The sequence below is a fragment of the Tiliqua scincoides genome, chromosome 3, assembly GCF_035046505.1.
Source record: "Tiliqua scincoides isolate rTilSci1 chromosome 3, rTilSci1.hap2, whole genome shotgun sequence".
In the NCBI taxonomy this organism is placed as follows: Eukaryota; Metazoa; Chordata; class Lepidosauria; order Squamata; family Scincidae; genus Tiliqua; species Tiliqua scincoides.
Window position 1 is genome coordinate 152620179 of NC_089823.1, and position 17363 is coordinate 152637541.

Genomic DNA, 17363 nt, shown 5'->3' on the forward strand with positions numbered 1-17363 from the left:
TATTATCTCCCACAGAGTCCAGTGAAGCCATCATCATGTATAGAAGTGAAAAATAATTACAAGCAAGAAGAAAAATCATAACACTAGTGCTATTCCCACACAGTCAGCAGCATTTGGGCAAGTTTATGGACCCAGACAATGTGGATAACTTCTGTGGGCAAAACCGGTTTTCTTATGCCCTCAATCAAAACACAGAGTAACATGGCAAGGGGCAACTTTTAAAATTTGGAGGGTGGGGAAAAGGAAATTGTAGTTAGCAGTGAGGATTGCGGAGTGTTCAGTAAGGTTCAAAGGTGATAAGTCCACTCTTAGATGTGCTAAGAATAAATTGCATCCCACATGGGGGGAAAAAAACCACTCCATGTTAAGAGCATTCATTGTGATTATTTCCTTTCTTACAACTCTAAGTATAAAAGTGGCAAAGGACAAATTAGAACCCCCATTTTTAAGCACAGAAATTGATGCCTTTGACATACATAACTAGTATGCAGGGAGACTGCCCCTCCTACCATACTTCAATGAAAATAATAATAATAATAAACCTGGAATGAGGACAGTGTGCTGTGATGCAACAAGCAAGCCTTATTAATTTACAGTCAGATCCTATACTTCAAAGATGCTGTTCTGATATAGGATATGATATGTGATCACAGACAACAGTGCAAGTATGGCTGCGCCAGTGATGCTAAAGTGCCACTGCTGCAACTCCAGTTTTCCCCTGGGGCCATGCCCCAAATGCTGATGCAATGCTATGCTGGTGTACTCTCAATACTAGAGCAAGTTCAGCTGCTGTAAACCCCCAAATGGGGTAGAAACATGGGTAGGTCTGGCACATGGGTGGGAGCTGGCAGCTACCATATCCTAAAACCTCCTTCACATGATGGGACACTCCTAAATGGCAATACAGTTTTAAGCCAACATTGGAGGTGGCACATGAACAAAAACACCCAGAAGAAATCAATAGGAAGGGAAAAAACACAGAAATTCACATCCTCCTCCACTTTTCCATGGTGCAATCACAGCACACCAATCCCAGCACTAAAGCCCCTGCCAGAACTTCAGGTGACATGGTGGGCAGCGTGAAGTTTATATCTCTCTGGCCTCAGGTGATGCACACTTAGAGTACACAAATAGGAACTGTGAGGAAAGGACATTTCACGCACAATAAAGGAGCACTCTGCACAGTGCTTGTTACCCTCACAACATTCACAGTAAAATACTGTAACACTTGTTCTTTCATGAACTAATTGACTGAATGGTTTTTCAGTTAATTTAACTAAAGAATCAGTGAAAACCTCTAAAAGTACAACTTTTGATAAGGAAGTTTTAAAATGGCAAAAATTGTGACAATTTAGTGCAGCCCTTGTTTTAGGTGCAGTAGCAACTTGTCCAAGCACTTTGTGGCTTTAGAAAATAGTGTCAGAAGCAGACCAGAGAGGTTCAGATATGCAATCAGAACAGTTGCCTTGGTTTCTCACTGCCTTGGTAAATTATTTAAAGTGTTTGAAATTCCTATTAGTTGGATACCCCAGGGCAGTCAACTGGTCCACTGAGCAGTGGCTGATTGTTTGAAGAGTATCTGGCCAGCAGGGATCTAACTTACTCATTCCATAATAATATGGGAGTAGATGGGAAAGAACAAAGTCAAAGTGAACAGAAAAAAAGAGGGGAAAAGGCCAGAGAACAGTAGCAAGAACACGATGAGCAGAAGGCTGGAAAGAAGTTACAGAATGATACTACAGCAAACAGAGTAGAAGGAAGATCTAACACTGGTCAGGAAAACTAATTGCAACAAATGACAATGACTTTTCTCAATGAAAGGAAGAGAAAAGGGCACTAAATACCAAAGGGGTAGATAACAAGGCTGAGGACACTTCTGCACATTAAGAATGGTGTGAAATTATAACAGTGTTTGCTAACGTAAACATATCAAGCCTGAATGTCATTTACATGCGGAACATGCATCTTCAAATGCTTGCTTTGGATGAGTCACTGGAGCTCCTTGCAATTTAGCTGGTCACAGTGAAGGAGGAAAGGTTTTCAGAAACTTCTTCACAATTACTCTTCTCCTACCTCCCAGATGAGAAGTAAAGGGGTGGGGTGGGGATGGAGAACAACAAACAAATGGCTAAAAAAAGATTAATTATAATATATTACAGTATCCTGCCCTTCCAACAAGGAGTTTGGAATGGTGCACAAAGGTGTTATTTTATTTTGTTGCATTTTATCCTCACAATTATCACATGAAGCAGGCTAAGCTGAGAGACAGTGACTGGCATAAATGAGCTTCATGATTGAATAGGGGAACCCGGATCCCTCAAGTCCAACACTGTATCCACTTCACCTCAGGGCAGAAAAAGCTATGCAAGTAGAGAGAAAGATCATGTCAAACATGTAAAAATAAGGTTTTCGAGGTAGACTGACATACCAGTTTGGTTCCAGAGGTTGTATGTAAGTTGAAACATAAGTACCTCAGAACACCTGGCTCTTGCCAGCCTATGCGAAAGCACCTTCAAAGGATTACTGCATCTGCGTGAAAGTGCCAGTGCAGCTGCCCATAACTTGAGTGTCTACAACTTGGAGAGTCAGTGTAGTGCCTCAACAGGGCACTCATGCCACCCAGTGGTACTATAAGAAAAATCTCTAGTGTCTTAGGATAATCTTGGATACAGCTTCCTCATTTTGGAACACAAGTGACCTGTTGGATGAGTGTGTGAGCATCTGAATCCAGGAGATGGTTTCAAGGGGATCTGTCATGATGAAGACATCTCATGCACAATTATCTCTCTTAATAGGGGAGGAAAGGGAAGGGAAAGGTCACCTGATCATTCTTACCATCTCCTGCAAGCGGATGCATAAATGACAGCAGCAGCTTTCTTCTTGTTCCCTCTAGTCTCTTTTTAATGATCCAAGATAAATCACACCCTTGAGGAAAATGCTTCACAACTAAACAGTCCTTTTCTTCGCAAGAAACGTAAAGACGACCGCGATGGAAGAATATTTCCTTTTGGTTTCATTGCGTACGTTATGAAATTGATGTATTTTGGGTGTGATGTATTTTGCCTAATTTCTAATGCACTTAAAACTCAATCTTAACTCAAGATGAAACTCAGTAGCCCAGTCTGTATCCCCAGAGATGGAATGAAAATTACAGGAGGCTTGCTAGACAGAAGGGGGAGGGAATGCAAATTGGGTCCACAGCGGCTCAGGCAGGAAAGCAAGTTTCAAGGGGAGGGGGCAAAAGTGGTCAGGCTGCTGGCACTCCTCCAGTTAGAGCAGGATGACATTTTTCCAGCTAAACAATAACCTCCCAAGCAGACAGAAGTTTTTTTCTCTTCTCCTCCTCCAGCCATAATGGGCTTCAGAAGGGAGCTCTGGACAGGGAGAGCCATCAGTGTTCATGGGGACTGCAAGGGGGACTGGTGGTTCCACCATCCAGGTACACAGGTGGAGTTATTAATCAGAATCATTAGCTTTTTATGTTGACTCTAAGGTTGTCCTCTTCACACTGTGCTATTGCTTTCTCAAAGTTCTTTCAAACAGGGGTCATTGCAGACAGTGTCACCTGATTAAAGTATTAGTGTGGATTTTGATTTCCAAGCATGTTCTCCCAGAACAGCTCACTGGTATACTAGTACTTAATTTTTCTATTCTGAAGGACAGTTTACTAATTAGTTGATTTCCAAATGCACCATCCTTCTAAATATGGTCACAGGATTTCAATCAGACAACAAATTTGCATTAAGACTATCTATTCCTCAGATTATAGCACCATTCAGGGAAATATGTTACGATGCCTTTTGCCCTGCAGCAGAGGTTCTCACACATTTAGCACTGGGACCCACTTTTTAGAATCTGTCAGGACCCACTGGAAGTAATGTCAAGATTGGAAGTGACATCATCAAGCAGGAAAATTTTTAACTATCCTAGGCTGCAATCCTACCCACACTTACCCAGGAGTAAGTCCTATTTACTATCATTGTTAAAAGAATATACATAGCAGCTTGTTAAAAGTATAGGTCTGTAACATTTCCCCAAATGCAGTCACATACCAGGGTAGCACCAAGTCTAATATATTAAAATAAAATATGAAATGAATGGGGATTCACCTGACATTGGCTCACGACCCACCTAGTGGGTCCCAACCCACAGTTTGAGAAACACTGCCCTATAGAATTTTTATGACAGAAATGGACTTTGATGTAAAAGAAAATAAGTTCTTCAGTCAGATACTCATAAAAGTAGAAAAGCCTTCTTAAATAGTTAAGTACACAGAGTCTTTGATTAAGATGATATTTCAACAGGCATACTATTGGCTGCTAGGTAGAGTCTAGTGTGATGTGTATAAACGCAGCACGTAAGACTTGTGAATTGCTTGACTTTCCATTCACATTATTTGTAATAGCACTGAAGTAAACATGTCAGGTTCTAGCTCTTAACATAGGAAGCCCTATTCTTTTAAAGAGGGCTTGTGCATCCACATTATATTTTGAGCATCAGACAAACAAAGTCACAATAAGCCAAAGTGATAAGTTTAACTCACAGTAGCAATGCCTGTTTTCTGGTTGTGGCCTACACCACCATCTACTGCCCTCACAATGAGTATGTATTCTGATTTAGCTTCCCGATCAAGTAGAGATGTTGTGGTGATTTCCCCTGTAGAAGAATAAAGCAAAGTGAAATGAGAAAGAAGCAGGCTGGAGTTTTATGACTTGGTAACATCAAAGAGATACAAAAGCGGTTTTCATGATACAGACCAGAGAAAACAGCACAATATATGCACAGCACACATGTAAATCCTACTAGACATGTGCTCCCTGGGCATTTGGTGGGCCACTGTGAGATACAGGAAACTGGACTAGATGGGCCTATGGCCTGATCCAGTGGGGGCTGTTCTTATGTTCTTGCATGACACAGCTGAATACTAAAACTGGAAAATTCTTGTGATTTAATGAAATGCTAATGTTAACGCAAGGCAGCTGTCTAAAACAAGAGGCTCAGCTGTATACCACAAAGGAGGAAGGATGCCTGCACAACTACTAACAAGCAGAGAGGCTATGAGGGGCAAGGAAGCTTCTTTCAGTCATTGGAAGTCTTGCCCTAATGAGGAGAATAAAAAGGAACACAAACGCTGACAAAAGAAATGTAAAAAGATTATATGGGAGGCCGATAAAGACTTTGAGGAACGCATGACCAGCAACATTAGGGGGAATAATAAAAGCTTCTTCACATATGTTAGAAGCAAGAAACCTGCCAGAGAAGCGGTTGGCCTGCTGTACAGTCAGGGAGGGAAAGGGGAGATAAAAGGAGACCTGAAGATTGCAGAGACATTAAATGAGTTCTTTGCATCTGTCTTCGGATGCAGAAGACCTCGGATAGATACTGCTTCCTGAATGGCCCCTCCTGAATTAAGTAAAATAGAAGTTGAAAGAGAAGACATTTCAGACCTTATTGCTAAGGATCAATAAGTCACCAGCCCAGATGGCATCTACCCATGAGTTCTTAAGGAACTAAAAGAATGAAGTCGCTAATCTTCTATCTAAAATATGCAACTTAAAATAGCCACTGTGCCAGAGGAGTGGAGGGTAGCTAATGTTACACCAATCCTTAAAAAAGGAAGAAGAGGGGACCTGAGAAACTACAGGCTAGTAAGCTTAACATTCCAGGAAAGATGGTGGAAAGTCTCATCAAAATAAAATCTTAAAACACATACAAGAACTAGTTTTGTTGAGGGAGAATCAGCAAGACTTCTGCAAGGTAAGTTTTCATTATGAATCTTTTAGAATTATTCGAAAAGGTTAACAGGCCCACTGATATTATATATCTGGATATTCAGGAGGCATTCGACACAGTCCATCAACAAAAGCTTCTGAGAAAACTCCACAATTAGGGAATATGAGGGCAGGTTCCCTTATGAAATAGGAACTGGATGAAGACCAGGAAACGGAGAGCGGGTACAAACAGGCAATTTTCACAATGGAAAGAGGTGAAAAGTGATTTGCCCTAAAGACTGGTCTTGGGACCGGTGCTTTTCAACTTGCTCATAAATGACCTGGAGGCAGGGATAAGCAGTGAGGTGGCCAAGTCTGCAGATGATATTAAATTTTTCTGGATCGTAAATTCCAGAAGGGATTGTGAAGAGCTCCAAAGGATCTATACAAACTGGCACCTCACTTATGAGGAGGTGTTTTTGGCTCTTCAGTCTAGAAAAAAGGCGCCTGAGGAGGACATGATTGAAACATATAATATTATGCACAGGTTGGACAAAGTGGGAAGTTCTTATTCCTCTTGCACAACACCAGAAACAGAGAACATCCACTAAAATTGAATGGGCTATGCATAGCAAGGTTTTTGAGGGGAGAGAGTTAAAAATTAATCTAGATCACAGAACTGCAAGAGGTCAAAGGGGGTTGCTAAAATACATTTGCCTCCAAAGTTCTTGTGATAACCATTAATCTGTAGACTCGAAAAAATTAATCAGTGTGTGGGGGGGAGTTTTAAATATGAGCATGTCTCAGTGATGGATTGCTCCTCTTTGCCCACCAAGTTACATCCAATTAGGCACACCTTCACAGAGCAGGTTCAGCTAATTTAAATGAACTCCTACAGAAAATTCTTACTCCTCCAAGGCACAGAGCAGAAAGATAGGTTTCTCCCTTTCTTCTCCACATGTGATATTCTATAGAATATGTTAACAAGGAGGGTCATTCATGGTTGAATGTGATCTTAGATCAATAAACCTGCTAAGCCTTTTCCAAATTACCTATCAGGCCTGTTACCTGGCAAATGGCACTGGGGCAGCACCTACAGGGTGACAAGGAGTAAGTGAACTTTGTGTAATTGGCTACAACACCACTTACTAAACCTATCAAGTTTATTACAAGTAGGGACTCCAGAACGGAGTACTTCATTTTCATATTGAGAGGCACTGCCCCCTCTTCCCTCCCTTAATATGACTGGAATGTCTTCACCAACCTGAATACATCAATCTGAAACTATGCTGAGCTCCTCCATGTGAGAACCTTTCTAATGTTCAATGTGAAAACTAAAGAAGCGTTGAGAACAGCATCCCGGTCACTCAAATTTGCTAATGTCAGGGAAACGGTCCTATATTGTTGAGTCTTGCTACACCATAAGGCTGAGGTATTCAATCTGTGCATCCCGGCTCCCTGGGGAGGCGTGGCTAGCTGGGGAGGCGTGAGGCCTCTCCCAGAGACAGGTGGCCGTAGCTGCAGGACCTAGTAGGAGTAGAGTAGCTGCTCTGCTCTGCTCAGCTGCCCCTGCCGCCTCCCTGCTTGCCGCTGTGAACAAGGTGGGTGGGGCATCATGAGGTGGGTGAGGTAGTGTGAAACATGGTGGGGGGAGGCAATTCTGGGAGAGAGGTGGCCGTGCTGCTCTGCTGCATGTGCTGCCTCCTGACTTGTTGCTTTTCCTCCACTGAGAATGAGGTGGGTGGGGCAGCATGAGGCGGGGAGGGCATGTGAAACATGGTGGGGGGAGGTGGGAGAGAGGGCTGGCTGGGCAGCAGTGGAGGTGCTGCATCTTATCAGCACAGGGCAAGCTCCTGGCAGGCTTCAAACTGAGAGGGAGGGAGCCCAGCCTGCTCTTGGGGGGGGGGTGTCAAAATGCCCCAGCCTGCATCCTTCCGTCTTGCCTGGGGGGAACAGGGGTGGCATCTGCATGTTGGGGTGTATGTGTGTGAGCAGCCCCCATCTGCTTTGGGGGTGAGTTGTAATCTTGCTCTGTGCAGCTGCAATCCTCTCCACACTCTCCTGGGAGTAAGCCCCATTGACTCAAATGGAACTTACTTCTGAGTAGACCTACATAGGCTTGGAGTCTGTGTCAGCCTAACCAAGGATCCTCACCTTTCTCTTTTTTCTCCCCCTTCAAAAAGAGAAGAAAAGCCACTCTTGATGGTTTTGTCTCCAAAAATTGATTAAAAAATAAAAATACCCATTCCTTTTCTGCCATCCCCCTTTTCCCTCCTGCCTCTGGGGCGGGGGGGGGGGTACTTCCCATGTGATTATTATTAGTATTAACAGTTTTTATATACCACTTTTCAACAAAAGTTCACAAAGCGGTTTACAGAGAAAAATCGAATAACTAATGGCTCCCTGTCCCAAAAGGGCTCACAATCTAAAAAGATGCAAAAGAACACCAGCAGACAGCCACTAGAAAAGGCACTGCTGGGGTGAGGTGGGCCAGTTACTCTACCCCTGCTAAATAAAAGAGGAGCGCCCACTTGAAAAAAGTGCCTCTTACCAGTTAGCAGGGGTTAACTGTTGTTGGCTGCTAAATGTTGGCTGCTACTGTAAGACAAAAGGCACAATCCTAGCTAGGTCTACTCAAAAGTAAGTCCTATTGTGTTCAATGGGACTTACTCCCAGGAAAGTGAGGTTAGGATTGCAGCCAAATAGTCTCTGAGTCTCAGTTTACATCAGTTTGCAATTAGCAGATACACACAAAACAAAGTCTTCCCCTCCCCCAGCAAATTCATCACTTCCCCCCTCCCTTTCCAAAACTCTCCAGACGTGCTGCTAACAAACTCAGGGCACAATCCTAACCAGGTCTACTCAGAAGTAAGTCCTATTTTGTTCAATGGGGCTTACTCTCAGGTAAGTGTGATTAAGCTTGCAGCCTCAGAGTACTGGCAGCTGTTTTTTTGTTTCTAGTGTATAATTATAACACCTTCCCCCCCCCCATTTTGGGGGTAACTGAGGTGAGGTGTTGCAATGGGGAGCTGTGGCCAGTGGCCACAAGGATCAGGGGAGCCGCGGGCTGGAAAAGTTCGAGAACCACTGCCATAAGGTTTGTGCTGAACATATGGTTTTGCATTATGGGAAATTCTTCCCATATCTACCTTGAAATAGCTAACCAAATTAGTATTATGATTATAATTTCTCATAAGGAATAATATTCTTATTTCATATTTTTGCTAAAGTAGTCATGATTTTAGTAATAAAAAAAAAAAAAAGCTTGTTCCCTCTCTGGATGGATGGTCAAGATGACTTTTAATGTTTTTTTATTCAGATGTCTTCTTTTCTGTGCGTTTTATTTCTATGTTGTGTACCACTTTGGAGTACCAGAAAAGCAGAATATAGACCATTTAAATAAAGAAGTAAATAAATGATAGAAAAGGGGGAAAGCAGAAGAGGAAGAAAGTAAGGTATATAAAAACAGCAGAGACAGGAGGCAAGAACGTAAGAGTAAAGAGGGTACGATCACATGGCTGTGCTTACCTGAGCGAGCATTAATCCGAAAATGTGAGGAGCCTTCTAAGGAATAGATAATAGACTCTTGGCCATATTCTCTTGACCGATCCAAATCAGTGGCATTTAAAAACAGCACAGTTGCTCCTTGGAGAAAGTCAAGAATAAAGAGATAGATCCTTGTTCTTCAGGTATCTTACCAGTCTGTTCCACATACCAAACTAAACTACAGGAGACCCCCCATATCCACAGATCCCATATTCATTGTTTCACTTATCCACAGATCTGCAGAGGCCTCCTGGCCCCCCTCTGGAGGCAAGGGGAGCACCTCATCTCCGGAGGCTCTTTTGAGCCCCGCACACATATCCACCTGTGGCATCTGCAGGGCTCAAAATGATTATTAAAAGCAAAAAAAGTCACTTCCGATTTTTCCGAAAAAATGGAAGTGATGTCTTTATGCCTAAAATGCATTATGAGGGATGAGGAAGCCTTTCCGTTTTTCAGCAAAACTGGTAGTGATGTTTTAACGCCTTTAAAAGGCATTATGAGGGCCAGGGAAGCCCTAAGTGGCTCTTAATGGCTTTTAAAGGCATAAAAATGTCACTTCCGGTTTTGCCGAAAAACCAGAAGTGACTTTTTTTTGCTTGTAATAGTCATTCTGAGCCCTGTAGATTCCGTGGGCAGATGCACATAGCATCTGCACGACTCAGAAGAGCCTCCAGAAGCAAGGGAGTGCAGTTTCCCTTGCTTCTAGAGGGTGGGGGACATCCCCTGTATCCATGGATTCAGGTGGCTCTGGGGGTATCTATGGGGGTTACTGGAACTGAACCCCCGTGGATACGGAGCTATGCCTGTATATTGGAATTAAAGTGATTTAGGCTCACAAAATTCACTGGAGTTAAACTGGTTTATGACTAAATAATTCCTTTTCTACTATGGAAATTAATATCTCTTAGAAAAAGCATGATATGTAACACTGGAATAGTGGCATAAAGGTCTGTTAAGATGCTAGGAATTAAGAAAGCTGCCATAATACATGCTTATTCTGACAGACATTTGAGATAGTAAAAGTAGCAAAAGTAGATACAGAACCTTACAGAAAATATAGAAGCCTGCAGGAATGCCGAGCAGGACAATGAACTGCATTTTAATGTTGATCTAGGGAGAGAGAGGCTGTGAGAGTCTCATCAGGATGCATAACTTTTCCAGCTCAGTCACAACCAGTGAACATTTCAGGATATATTGGAATTACATATGACATGGGAATGCTGACAAAAACAACTTTGGTTTCCATTTTGAAGAGATTTTGAATACTGGGATAAACATTCATTCATTCCTACTCCGCCTTTACTCTGCCAAAGAAGATGCCCAAGACAGCTTACAATTTTAGACTTTAACAAAAACAAATTAACACAAATAGCATAATATAAACAACAATAAAACAATTAATAAAAACAAAATAAGGGCATATAGAGGCACAGGGGGAAGAAACATGACACATCACACACTCACAGGGGTAAACAAAAATGTGTTGAGCCCTCATCAAAAAACCATGAACAAGGGGATAGTTCCTAGTTCTCCCAGTAGGGAATTCAATAGTTGTAGCACCACTACAGAGAAGGCTTGCCCCCTTTAAATACTTTTAATAAATATTTAGTTTATTTATAGTAGTTATACCCTGCCTTTCTCCCCTGGAAGGGATCCAAGAAAGCTGTATACCTAATGAGTTGTGTTCCTGACAGTGGAAAGTGTTAACTAACAGCTGAGCTGCCCAGGGCGTGCGGCTGTAGCAGCGCCGAGAACGGCTGTTGCCGTATCCTGCACACCTCAGCCTGCTGCGGGCGGTGCCTTGGGAAGCAGCCCCGCAACAGGGCTACTCACTTTACCGCCAACCAAAAGGTCTGTGGTAAGGTGTAACTGTTCATGTAGGGCGCCAAGCTCTACACGAACGGACAGGATCTAGTGGATCAGAGCCCCACTGGACCCGCCTCTCTGCCTCCCTGCTCCCTCCAGCACACCTGCCTCCCGCCCTCTCTCCACCCCTCACCTCCCCATCACGCCTCCTCTCTGCCCACTCTCCGCCCTCCACCAGCCTCCCCCCTCCCTGGAACACCTTCTCCCCCCCCCTGCCCTCGCTTACCGTGCCGTGGCTCCGCAGTCTTAAGACTGCCAAGCAGCAGAGGCTAGGCGCCTGCCTGACGCTAGCCCAGTGCCGGGCAGCGCTGGGTTAGCATGGGCAGTAGCCCAGCTGTAGGACTCGCAGAAGTGCCTTACGGCAAGTTTGAGACAGTGCGCGGCAGCACAATGCCGCTGTGCTGAGCTCAGGATTGGGCTCTCAGTGTCTTATGTGACCAATTTTCCTTTGGGTAACGGGTACTGGAGAATTAAAATACCTTTTGTCATAAACGTTTTATTTACAAATGCAGATGTTGAGCAGCTTCCATTAATATTGTAAATAGAGTATGCCATGCACATTGTGATAGCTAGATTGCATCTTATCTTTACACCTTGCCTCCCCTTGAGTAACAGCCATCTAACTTTTATGTATCTACCAGGGAAACATCCACAACAGGTATGACTGTTTCTTCATAAGGTGTTACATTTGAACCTCACAAAGAAATCTGTGTAGTGGGTAGTTTACATATCTTTTAAAGTACATAGCAAGAGTCAGCATATTTTATTGAAATCTTTGGATTCCAATAAAACAAATAAACAGCACCTGGGCTCTCGTGGTATTTAATCCTCAGTAGCCTGGTAAATTATAACCCAATGCATTATTAATAGTAGGGTAGGGTTAATGACCATAGGAACAGTTCTCATACCTGCCATGATGTCCTCCATGACTGTAATGGCATAGGAAGGCTTGCTGAATGTGGGTGGGTTGTCATTTTCATCCTACAGAGATAAAAAAAAGCACAACATAAATTTCCAATACAGCAACAAAATTCTGTCATGAAACATGACATTAAAACACCCATAAATAGAGCACTGCCTAATTGATGGCTGAGCAAATTGTGGGCTTTCATTTAACTACTACACAGTTCAGCTTTCTATTTGCTGTTTTATTTGTTTGTAACAAATGCAAGCACTGACATATAAGAATACCAAGGCATCAAAATAAAATTAGGCACGCATATTCAGGACACAATTCTGTAGACCTGAGGTATTCAATCTGTGCATCCCGCCTCCCTAGTGAGGTGTGGCTAAATTCCAGAGGCGTTGTGAGGCATCTGGGGAGAGAGGTGGCTGTAACTACACTGCTCAGCTGCACATGCTGCCTCCTGAGTTGCTGCTTTTCTGCAGCTGAGAAGGAGGTGGGTGGGGCAGCGTGAAAAAAAAGGTAATATGAAGCAATATATCCTTTGAAGACTCAGATTTGAATTAAAGGTAGGACCCAATCCTATTGTCCTCACCCCTGCAGGTGCAGCTGTGTCAAAAAGGTATGCTCTGCATCCAGTGGGGGGGGGGGTGACCAGAGGGCAAAAGGGAGGTAAGCATGAAACATTTATACTTTTAAAAATGTTTTATACACTCCTGTATGTCTATGGCGAGAAAAGGGGCAGGGAGTTTCTCAATGGAGGGAAAAGAACTGGTCACGTGTCACTGCTGCCAGATCCAACTATCCCCCATCATCTCCCTGCCCCATTCCTCCCCCTACCCAGCCAGTTACACTCCTAGTCCTCCCTCCCTCCCCAGCCCCGACTTACTGGATCCGGCAAGTGTGGTGTGATCCAGCAGTGGAGCTGTGGCGCTGCTACCTCTTGCATGATGGCATGCGCTATCGGCAGCCATTTTAAGGCAACAGAAATCACTTCCACTGTCATGATGCTCCCCACCTGGTAACTTCCCCACCTCCCCACTTAAAGTCAGGAATCACTGCACATCAGTTTAAACTCCCATACTCATTTTCAAGAAGAACAGAAAAGATGTAATGAGATGTAACATAATGAGATGTCACAGGAAAACTGAGATATTGGAATGAAAACTAATGTATATGTTCACAACACAATTCTACATTTCAAATCTGAAGCTCCACTTTCAACCTTGAACCTTTTTGGAAATGAGGGAAGAGAAGCAAAAATGATGAAAAATATATTGCAATGCAATATTTAGGGTCTTGAGTATTGAATACTTTACTATCTTAATGTTCTAATACTCTACTAATTGTAAAAGTAGGGAAACTATTCGTTAAAGTGAATACTTTTTACACATGATTACATCAAGATAGGATTACCAGACAGAACACAGTGAGTCTGGATAATTTCAAATCCACTAATTAGTGTTGCAATAATGATATGCTCTGGTGTCCAAGGCTATCAGTGCAGTCTGAAAACTAAATTTTTACAAAGTGTTCAAATAAGTTACAAAATAAGTGGAGAATTATTAACACTATTATAATGTGATATTATTACAGTGATAATGATAGTTACAAATTTTATAGTAAGCACACCATTCATGATTGTTTATCACTTATTTTCATATATTATCGTGGCATGTTATTAAATATATTAATTAATTAATTATAATCATAATTGTTATTCTCAGTAGGTAGCAATCAAATTATTAAAAGCGGGCTGGCAAAACATCAGGCAATAAACATATGTTATATGTATGTATATGGAACCTTTTTGGGTATAAAACAACACCAACAAACCTTAACCAAGGATACCCATAGAAATAAAAACATACTTGCCTATCTAGAAAATGTACAATAATAAACCATTAGTACAGACATACAAACATTCCCAGCTACTCATATGCAGCACACTCAGCAAAATTATAATTTAAACTCATATCTCTAGAGCTCAGCACTGTAAGAATAAATGAGGCTACATTGTCAGGGGAATGCCAGGGACTACAGTCATAGCTGTGGCTGGCCAAACATTCATCAGAACTTGACAGCAGATGGGGTCCCTTCTTTCTAGTTGTTTCTTACCTCAACAGGCTTAGGGTGGGACTCTGAAGGAAGAGGGCCCTCTCTGCTCCAGAGTCCAGCACTCCTCAGCAATCATTTATGTACTTACAATATTTTTATCCTGCCTTTCCCCCCAAAGCTTCATGGTCATGAGCCCCCTGCTCTCTGCTACCATCCTGTATGGTGGGCAATGGCAGGAAGATCAGAGAGGAAGGATACCAAAAGCCATGCCAGTAGATGCCAGTGATAAAGAACAGGGTGTGTCATGTGTGGCTGTGGCTAGCTACATGGGGCACTGCAGTAGGCACCCTGCATCACAAGCTAACCCAGTGATTTGCCCATGCAGTGTGCAAGGAGTCTGAGAAGTCCATGTGTTATAGCCTCCCAGCCTAGTGTGCCTGTTTGTGGTGATGCATGGTGTTAAATGCAAGATGAGGCGCACTTTGCCTCTCTCGTGCTGTGGCTGGGTGGTAAGAGAGCAGCTTCATGGAGTAGCCTGTGGAGGAGTCTAAACCTGCCCCCCTCTTCTTTTTGTCCCTGCCAGCAGTGTTTCTGGTCAGTCATGCAAAAGGTGAGTGCTTTGCTGGTTAGGGAAAGTCCCTTGGCTGGGCTCAAATGCTCTTGCCCAGTTCCCAAACTGTGTCTTTGTGCTGAGAGCTACAGGAATTCTGCTTTGCCTGAGTGCTGTTGAGGCTCTCCTCCTGACTTGGTCCAGTCCCTTCTCGGCAGAAGGTTCCTTCCAGCTGGCGGATGCCACCACACAGACTCCAACCCTTGCCATAGAGAAACTTATGCATTTGTTTGACAAGGCTGCCCTCTATTTTTCTTTCTTCAGGTACTTGTAGAAGGGAATTCTCTTTCTACGCTTGCTCTGCTCTTCTCAAAAATGTATTGTAGGGGAGGGGGGATGAGGAGACTGGGTGCAGAGATTCCTAGCTATTATTTGCTTTTTCCCTTTCGCTGCTGATGCCACTGAAAGTCATGTAGGAGGTGGGGAGCTGTGGCATCCTGGTGAGATGCATGTGAAGTGTCGTTGGGCATCCCCCCCCCCGTTGGGGGTGGTGCCTATTACTGTGTTGTTTATTCCTGGTACGTGGCAGGGGGGGTGTACTCCCCCAAGCACTGGCCACTCACTGGCCCTGCAACGCCTCCACTCACTGCTCAGTTCACCCTGCTGGCATGTCCCTGGTTGCCAGAGTTGCAGCTGATTAGTTATAGCACTGGCTCCTTATATATTATACTGAAGTCGATGTCATATCAAGGCAACAAAGCATGGCTGTCAGGACGCTGCTCATGGATAACAGGCTGTCAGTGTTTCCATGGACCTGAGGGGTGTCACTGGGAAGGGCTGCACCAGTGTTGCTTTGCTAGGATGGGCTTAGGAGATTGACAGGTGTTGCGCCAGCGTCCAAATAAGATTGGAACTTTAGACTTCAAACCTATGGATTGTCCTACCCTTTTTACAATTCATGAAATTAGATTGTTTTAATAGAATTCATACAAGGAATTATCAATAAATAGATTCAAGGAAAACAAATATATTTCAACGCAAAGCATCCTTAGTTCTACAAGCTTGTAAGAAGCCGCAGTTAGTTACTTACTATATGAAGTGGGAAACACCCCAGACTTTTGATCTGGCACTATAGAAACCAATATTTCTAAAATCCTTGTGTCAATAGTGTCTTACTTCTTGAGGAGATATTGGTGGTGGTTTGGCCTCTGGCTAACATTACAGAAATACAGAAGCTTAAGCATTATGGGTTAACTCATTTCTGTCTGGCACAGCATGGATTCAAATTGTTATAGCTGAGGTGGGGGAAGACAGCATTGCAATTTGAATGCTGGCTTTACTTGCAATAAAGACACAACTTGGAGAAAATATATGTCGATACCCCACAAAAAAGATTCATTGCAGTCTCATTCTTCCATAAAATGGAATGTCTGTACACTACATACACCTAACAATGTGAGAAAACTCCCTTTAAATGCATGCTGTGTTATGGGCTTTTCTAGTCTGGATAAGTTTCCAGGGAGACAGAGGGCATTTGTGACCCAATCCTAACTTCCTGCACAGTGATGCAGTGGCAAAAGCGCAACCTCCATTGTATCCTGCAAGGGAGTTTTGGTTGCTAGAGGTCTCCTTGGGGTAAGTTCTAGCAGCTGCTATGGGTCAACTTGGACCTGTGGGAGCATTATAGTTGGTATAAGTCCGTGTTGGTTTTTTAAGGCGGATCAGGCCCAGGAAGGGAGGTGGAATTAGGCAGGCTCTGCAGCCAATTGAACCTGCCCCCTCTTGGGCCCAGCCTGCCCACCCCCACCACCTCCCTGTTCCACCGTCCTCAACCGCATTCCACTCTCTCTCCACCCCTTCCTGCCTCCTACTTATCTGCCTTGGCATGTCCTCCAAGCTGCTGATGTGCATTTTATGGCTGCTGCAGGGTGCTTTGCAGCAGCCATCACCAGCAGAACGCATGTTCCGCCAGTGGGGCAGCTCAATAGGATTGGGCTGTTGGTTTCGTTCATCATTTTAGACTCTTTGGCTGTATTTCGTATTTTTTTCTCTGTCTTTGATGTTCATTTCTTTTTGGCACAAAGAGTAACCAGCTGATCAACAAGGTGAGCCGTGAACATGAACATATACAATCCACTGGCAAATGTGTGATCATTAAACATGGCAGAGAAAAAGTTTGGGTTCTATGCAGGATAACATTTTAGGGAATCAACTGTACAGACAGTAGGTATATAACTTCTGGAGACAAAGTTTAAACAGTTTACAATGCTAACAGGTGGTCCAATTAAATCTTTAATTTCAGGAAATGTCAAGTTCTTCATTAAGTGAGATCAAAAGACTGATTCACAACATAGGGCATAACTTTTTCTTGTCAAAGAAAATTTTGACTTTTTTTTCAGGAGGAAGACTGAAACCAGGTATGCTTTTCACATATATCCTGCAGGATCTTAAGGTAGGTCTTTGTTTTTGGAGGACTCAAAACTCAAACCCCTCAGACCACTATGCAATACATAAAATTTAGTCTCTTCTCTCCTTAATATGCTTTCAAAATTAATCTCTGTTTTTGCTGACACAACAATAATACTACTCATTATCAATTTACAAGGATTTGGTTAGATCTATATGGAAACTGAAATGTAAAGAAACCTCTCTAGTCATTAAGTGTTCAGTTCAAGGTATTTTCTTAGAAAGACTAAATCTGTCTGAACTCCTGGTCATTCCACTGGAA

The 17363-nt window shown here is 43.1% G+C and overlaps 1 protein-coding gene across 1 annotated transcript in view; it reads right to left on the reverse strand.

The window, feature by feature from the left end:
• CDH23 (cadherin related 23) overlaps nucleotides 1–17363 on the reverse strand; it is a 453381-nt gene that overhangs the window by 148767 nt on the left and 287251 nt on the right. Inside the window, exons 18-20 of the mRNA XM_066621404.1 lie at nucleotides 12032–12104; nucleotides 9240–9356; nucleotides 4544–4656 (exon numbers count right to left, since the gene is read on the reverse strand). Coding sequence (XP_066477501.1) covers nucleotides 4544–4656; nucleotides 9240–9356; nucleotides 12032–12104 — 303 coding nt within the window. The remainder of the gene's footprint in view (nucleotides 1–4543; nucleotides 4657–9239; nucleotides 9357–12031; nucleotides 12105–17363) is intronic.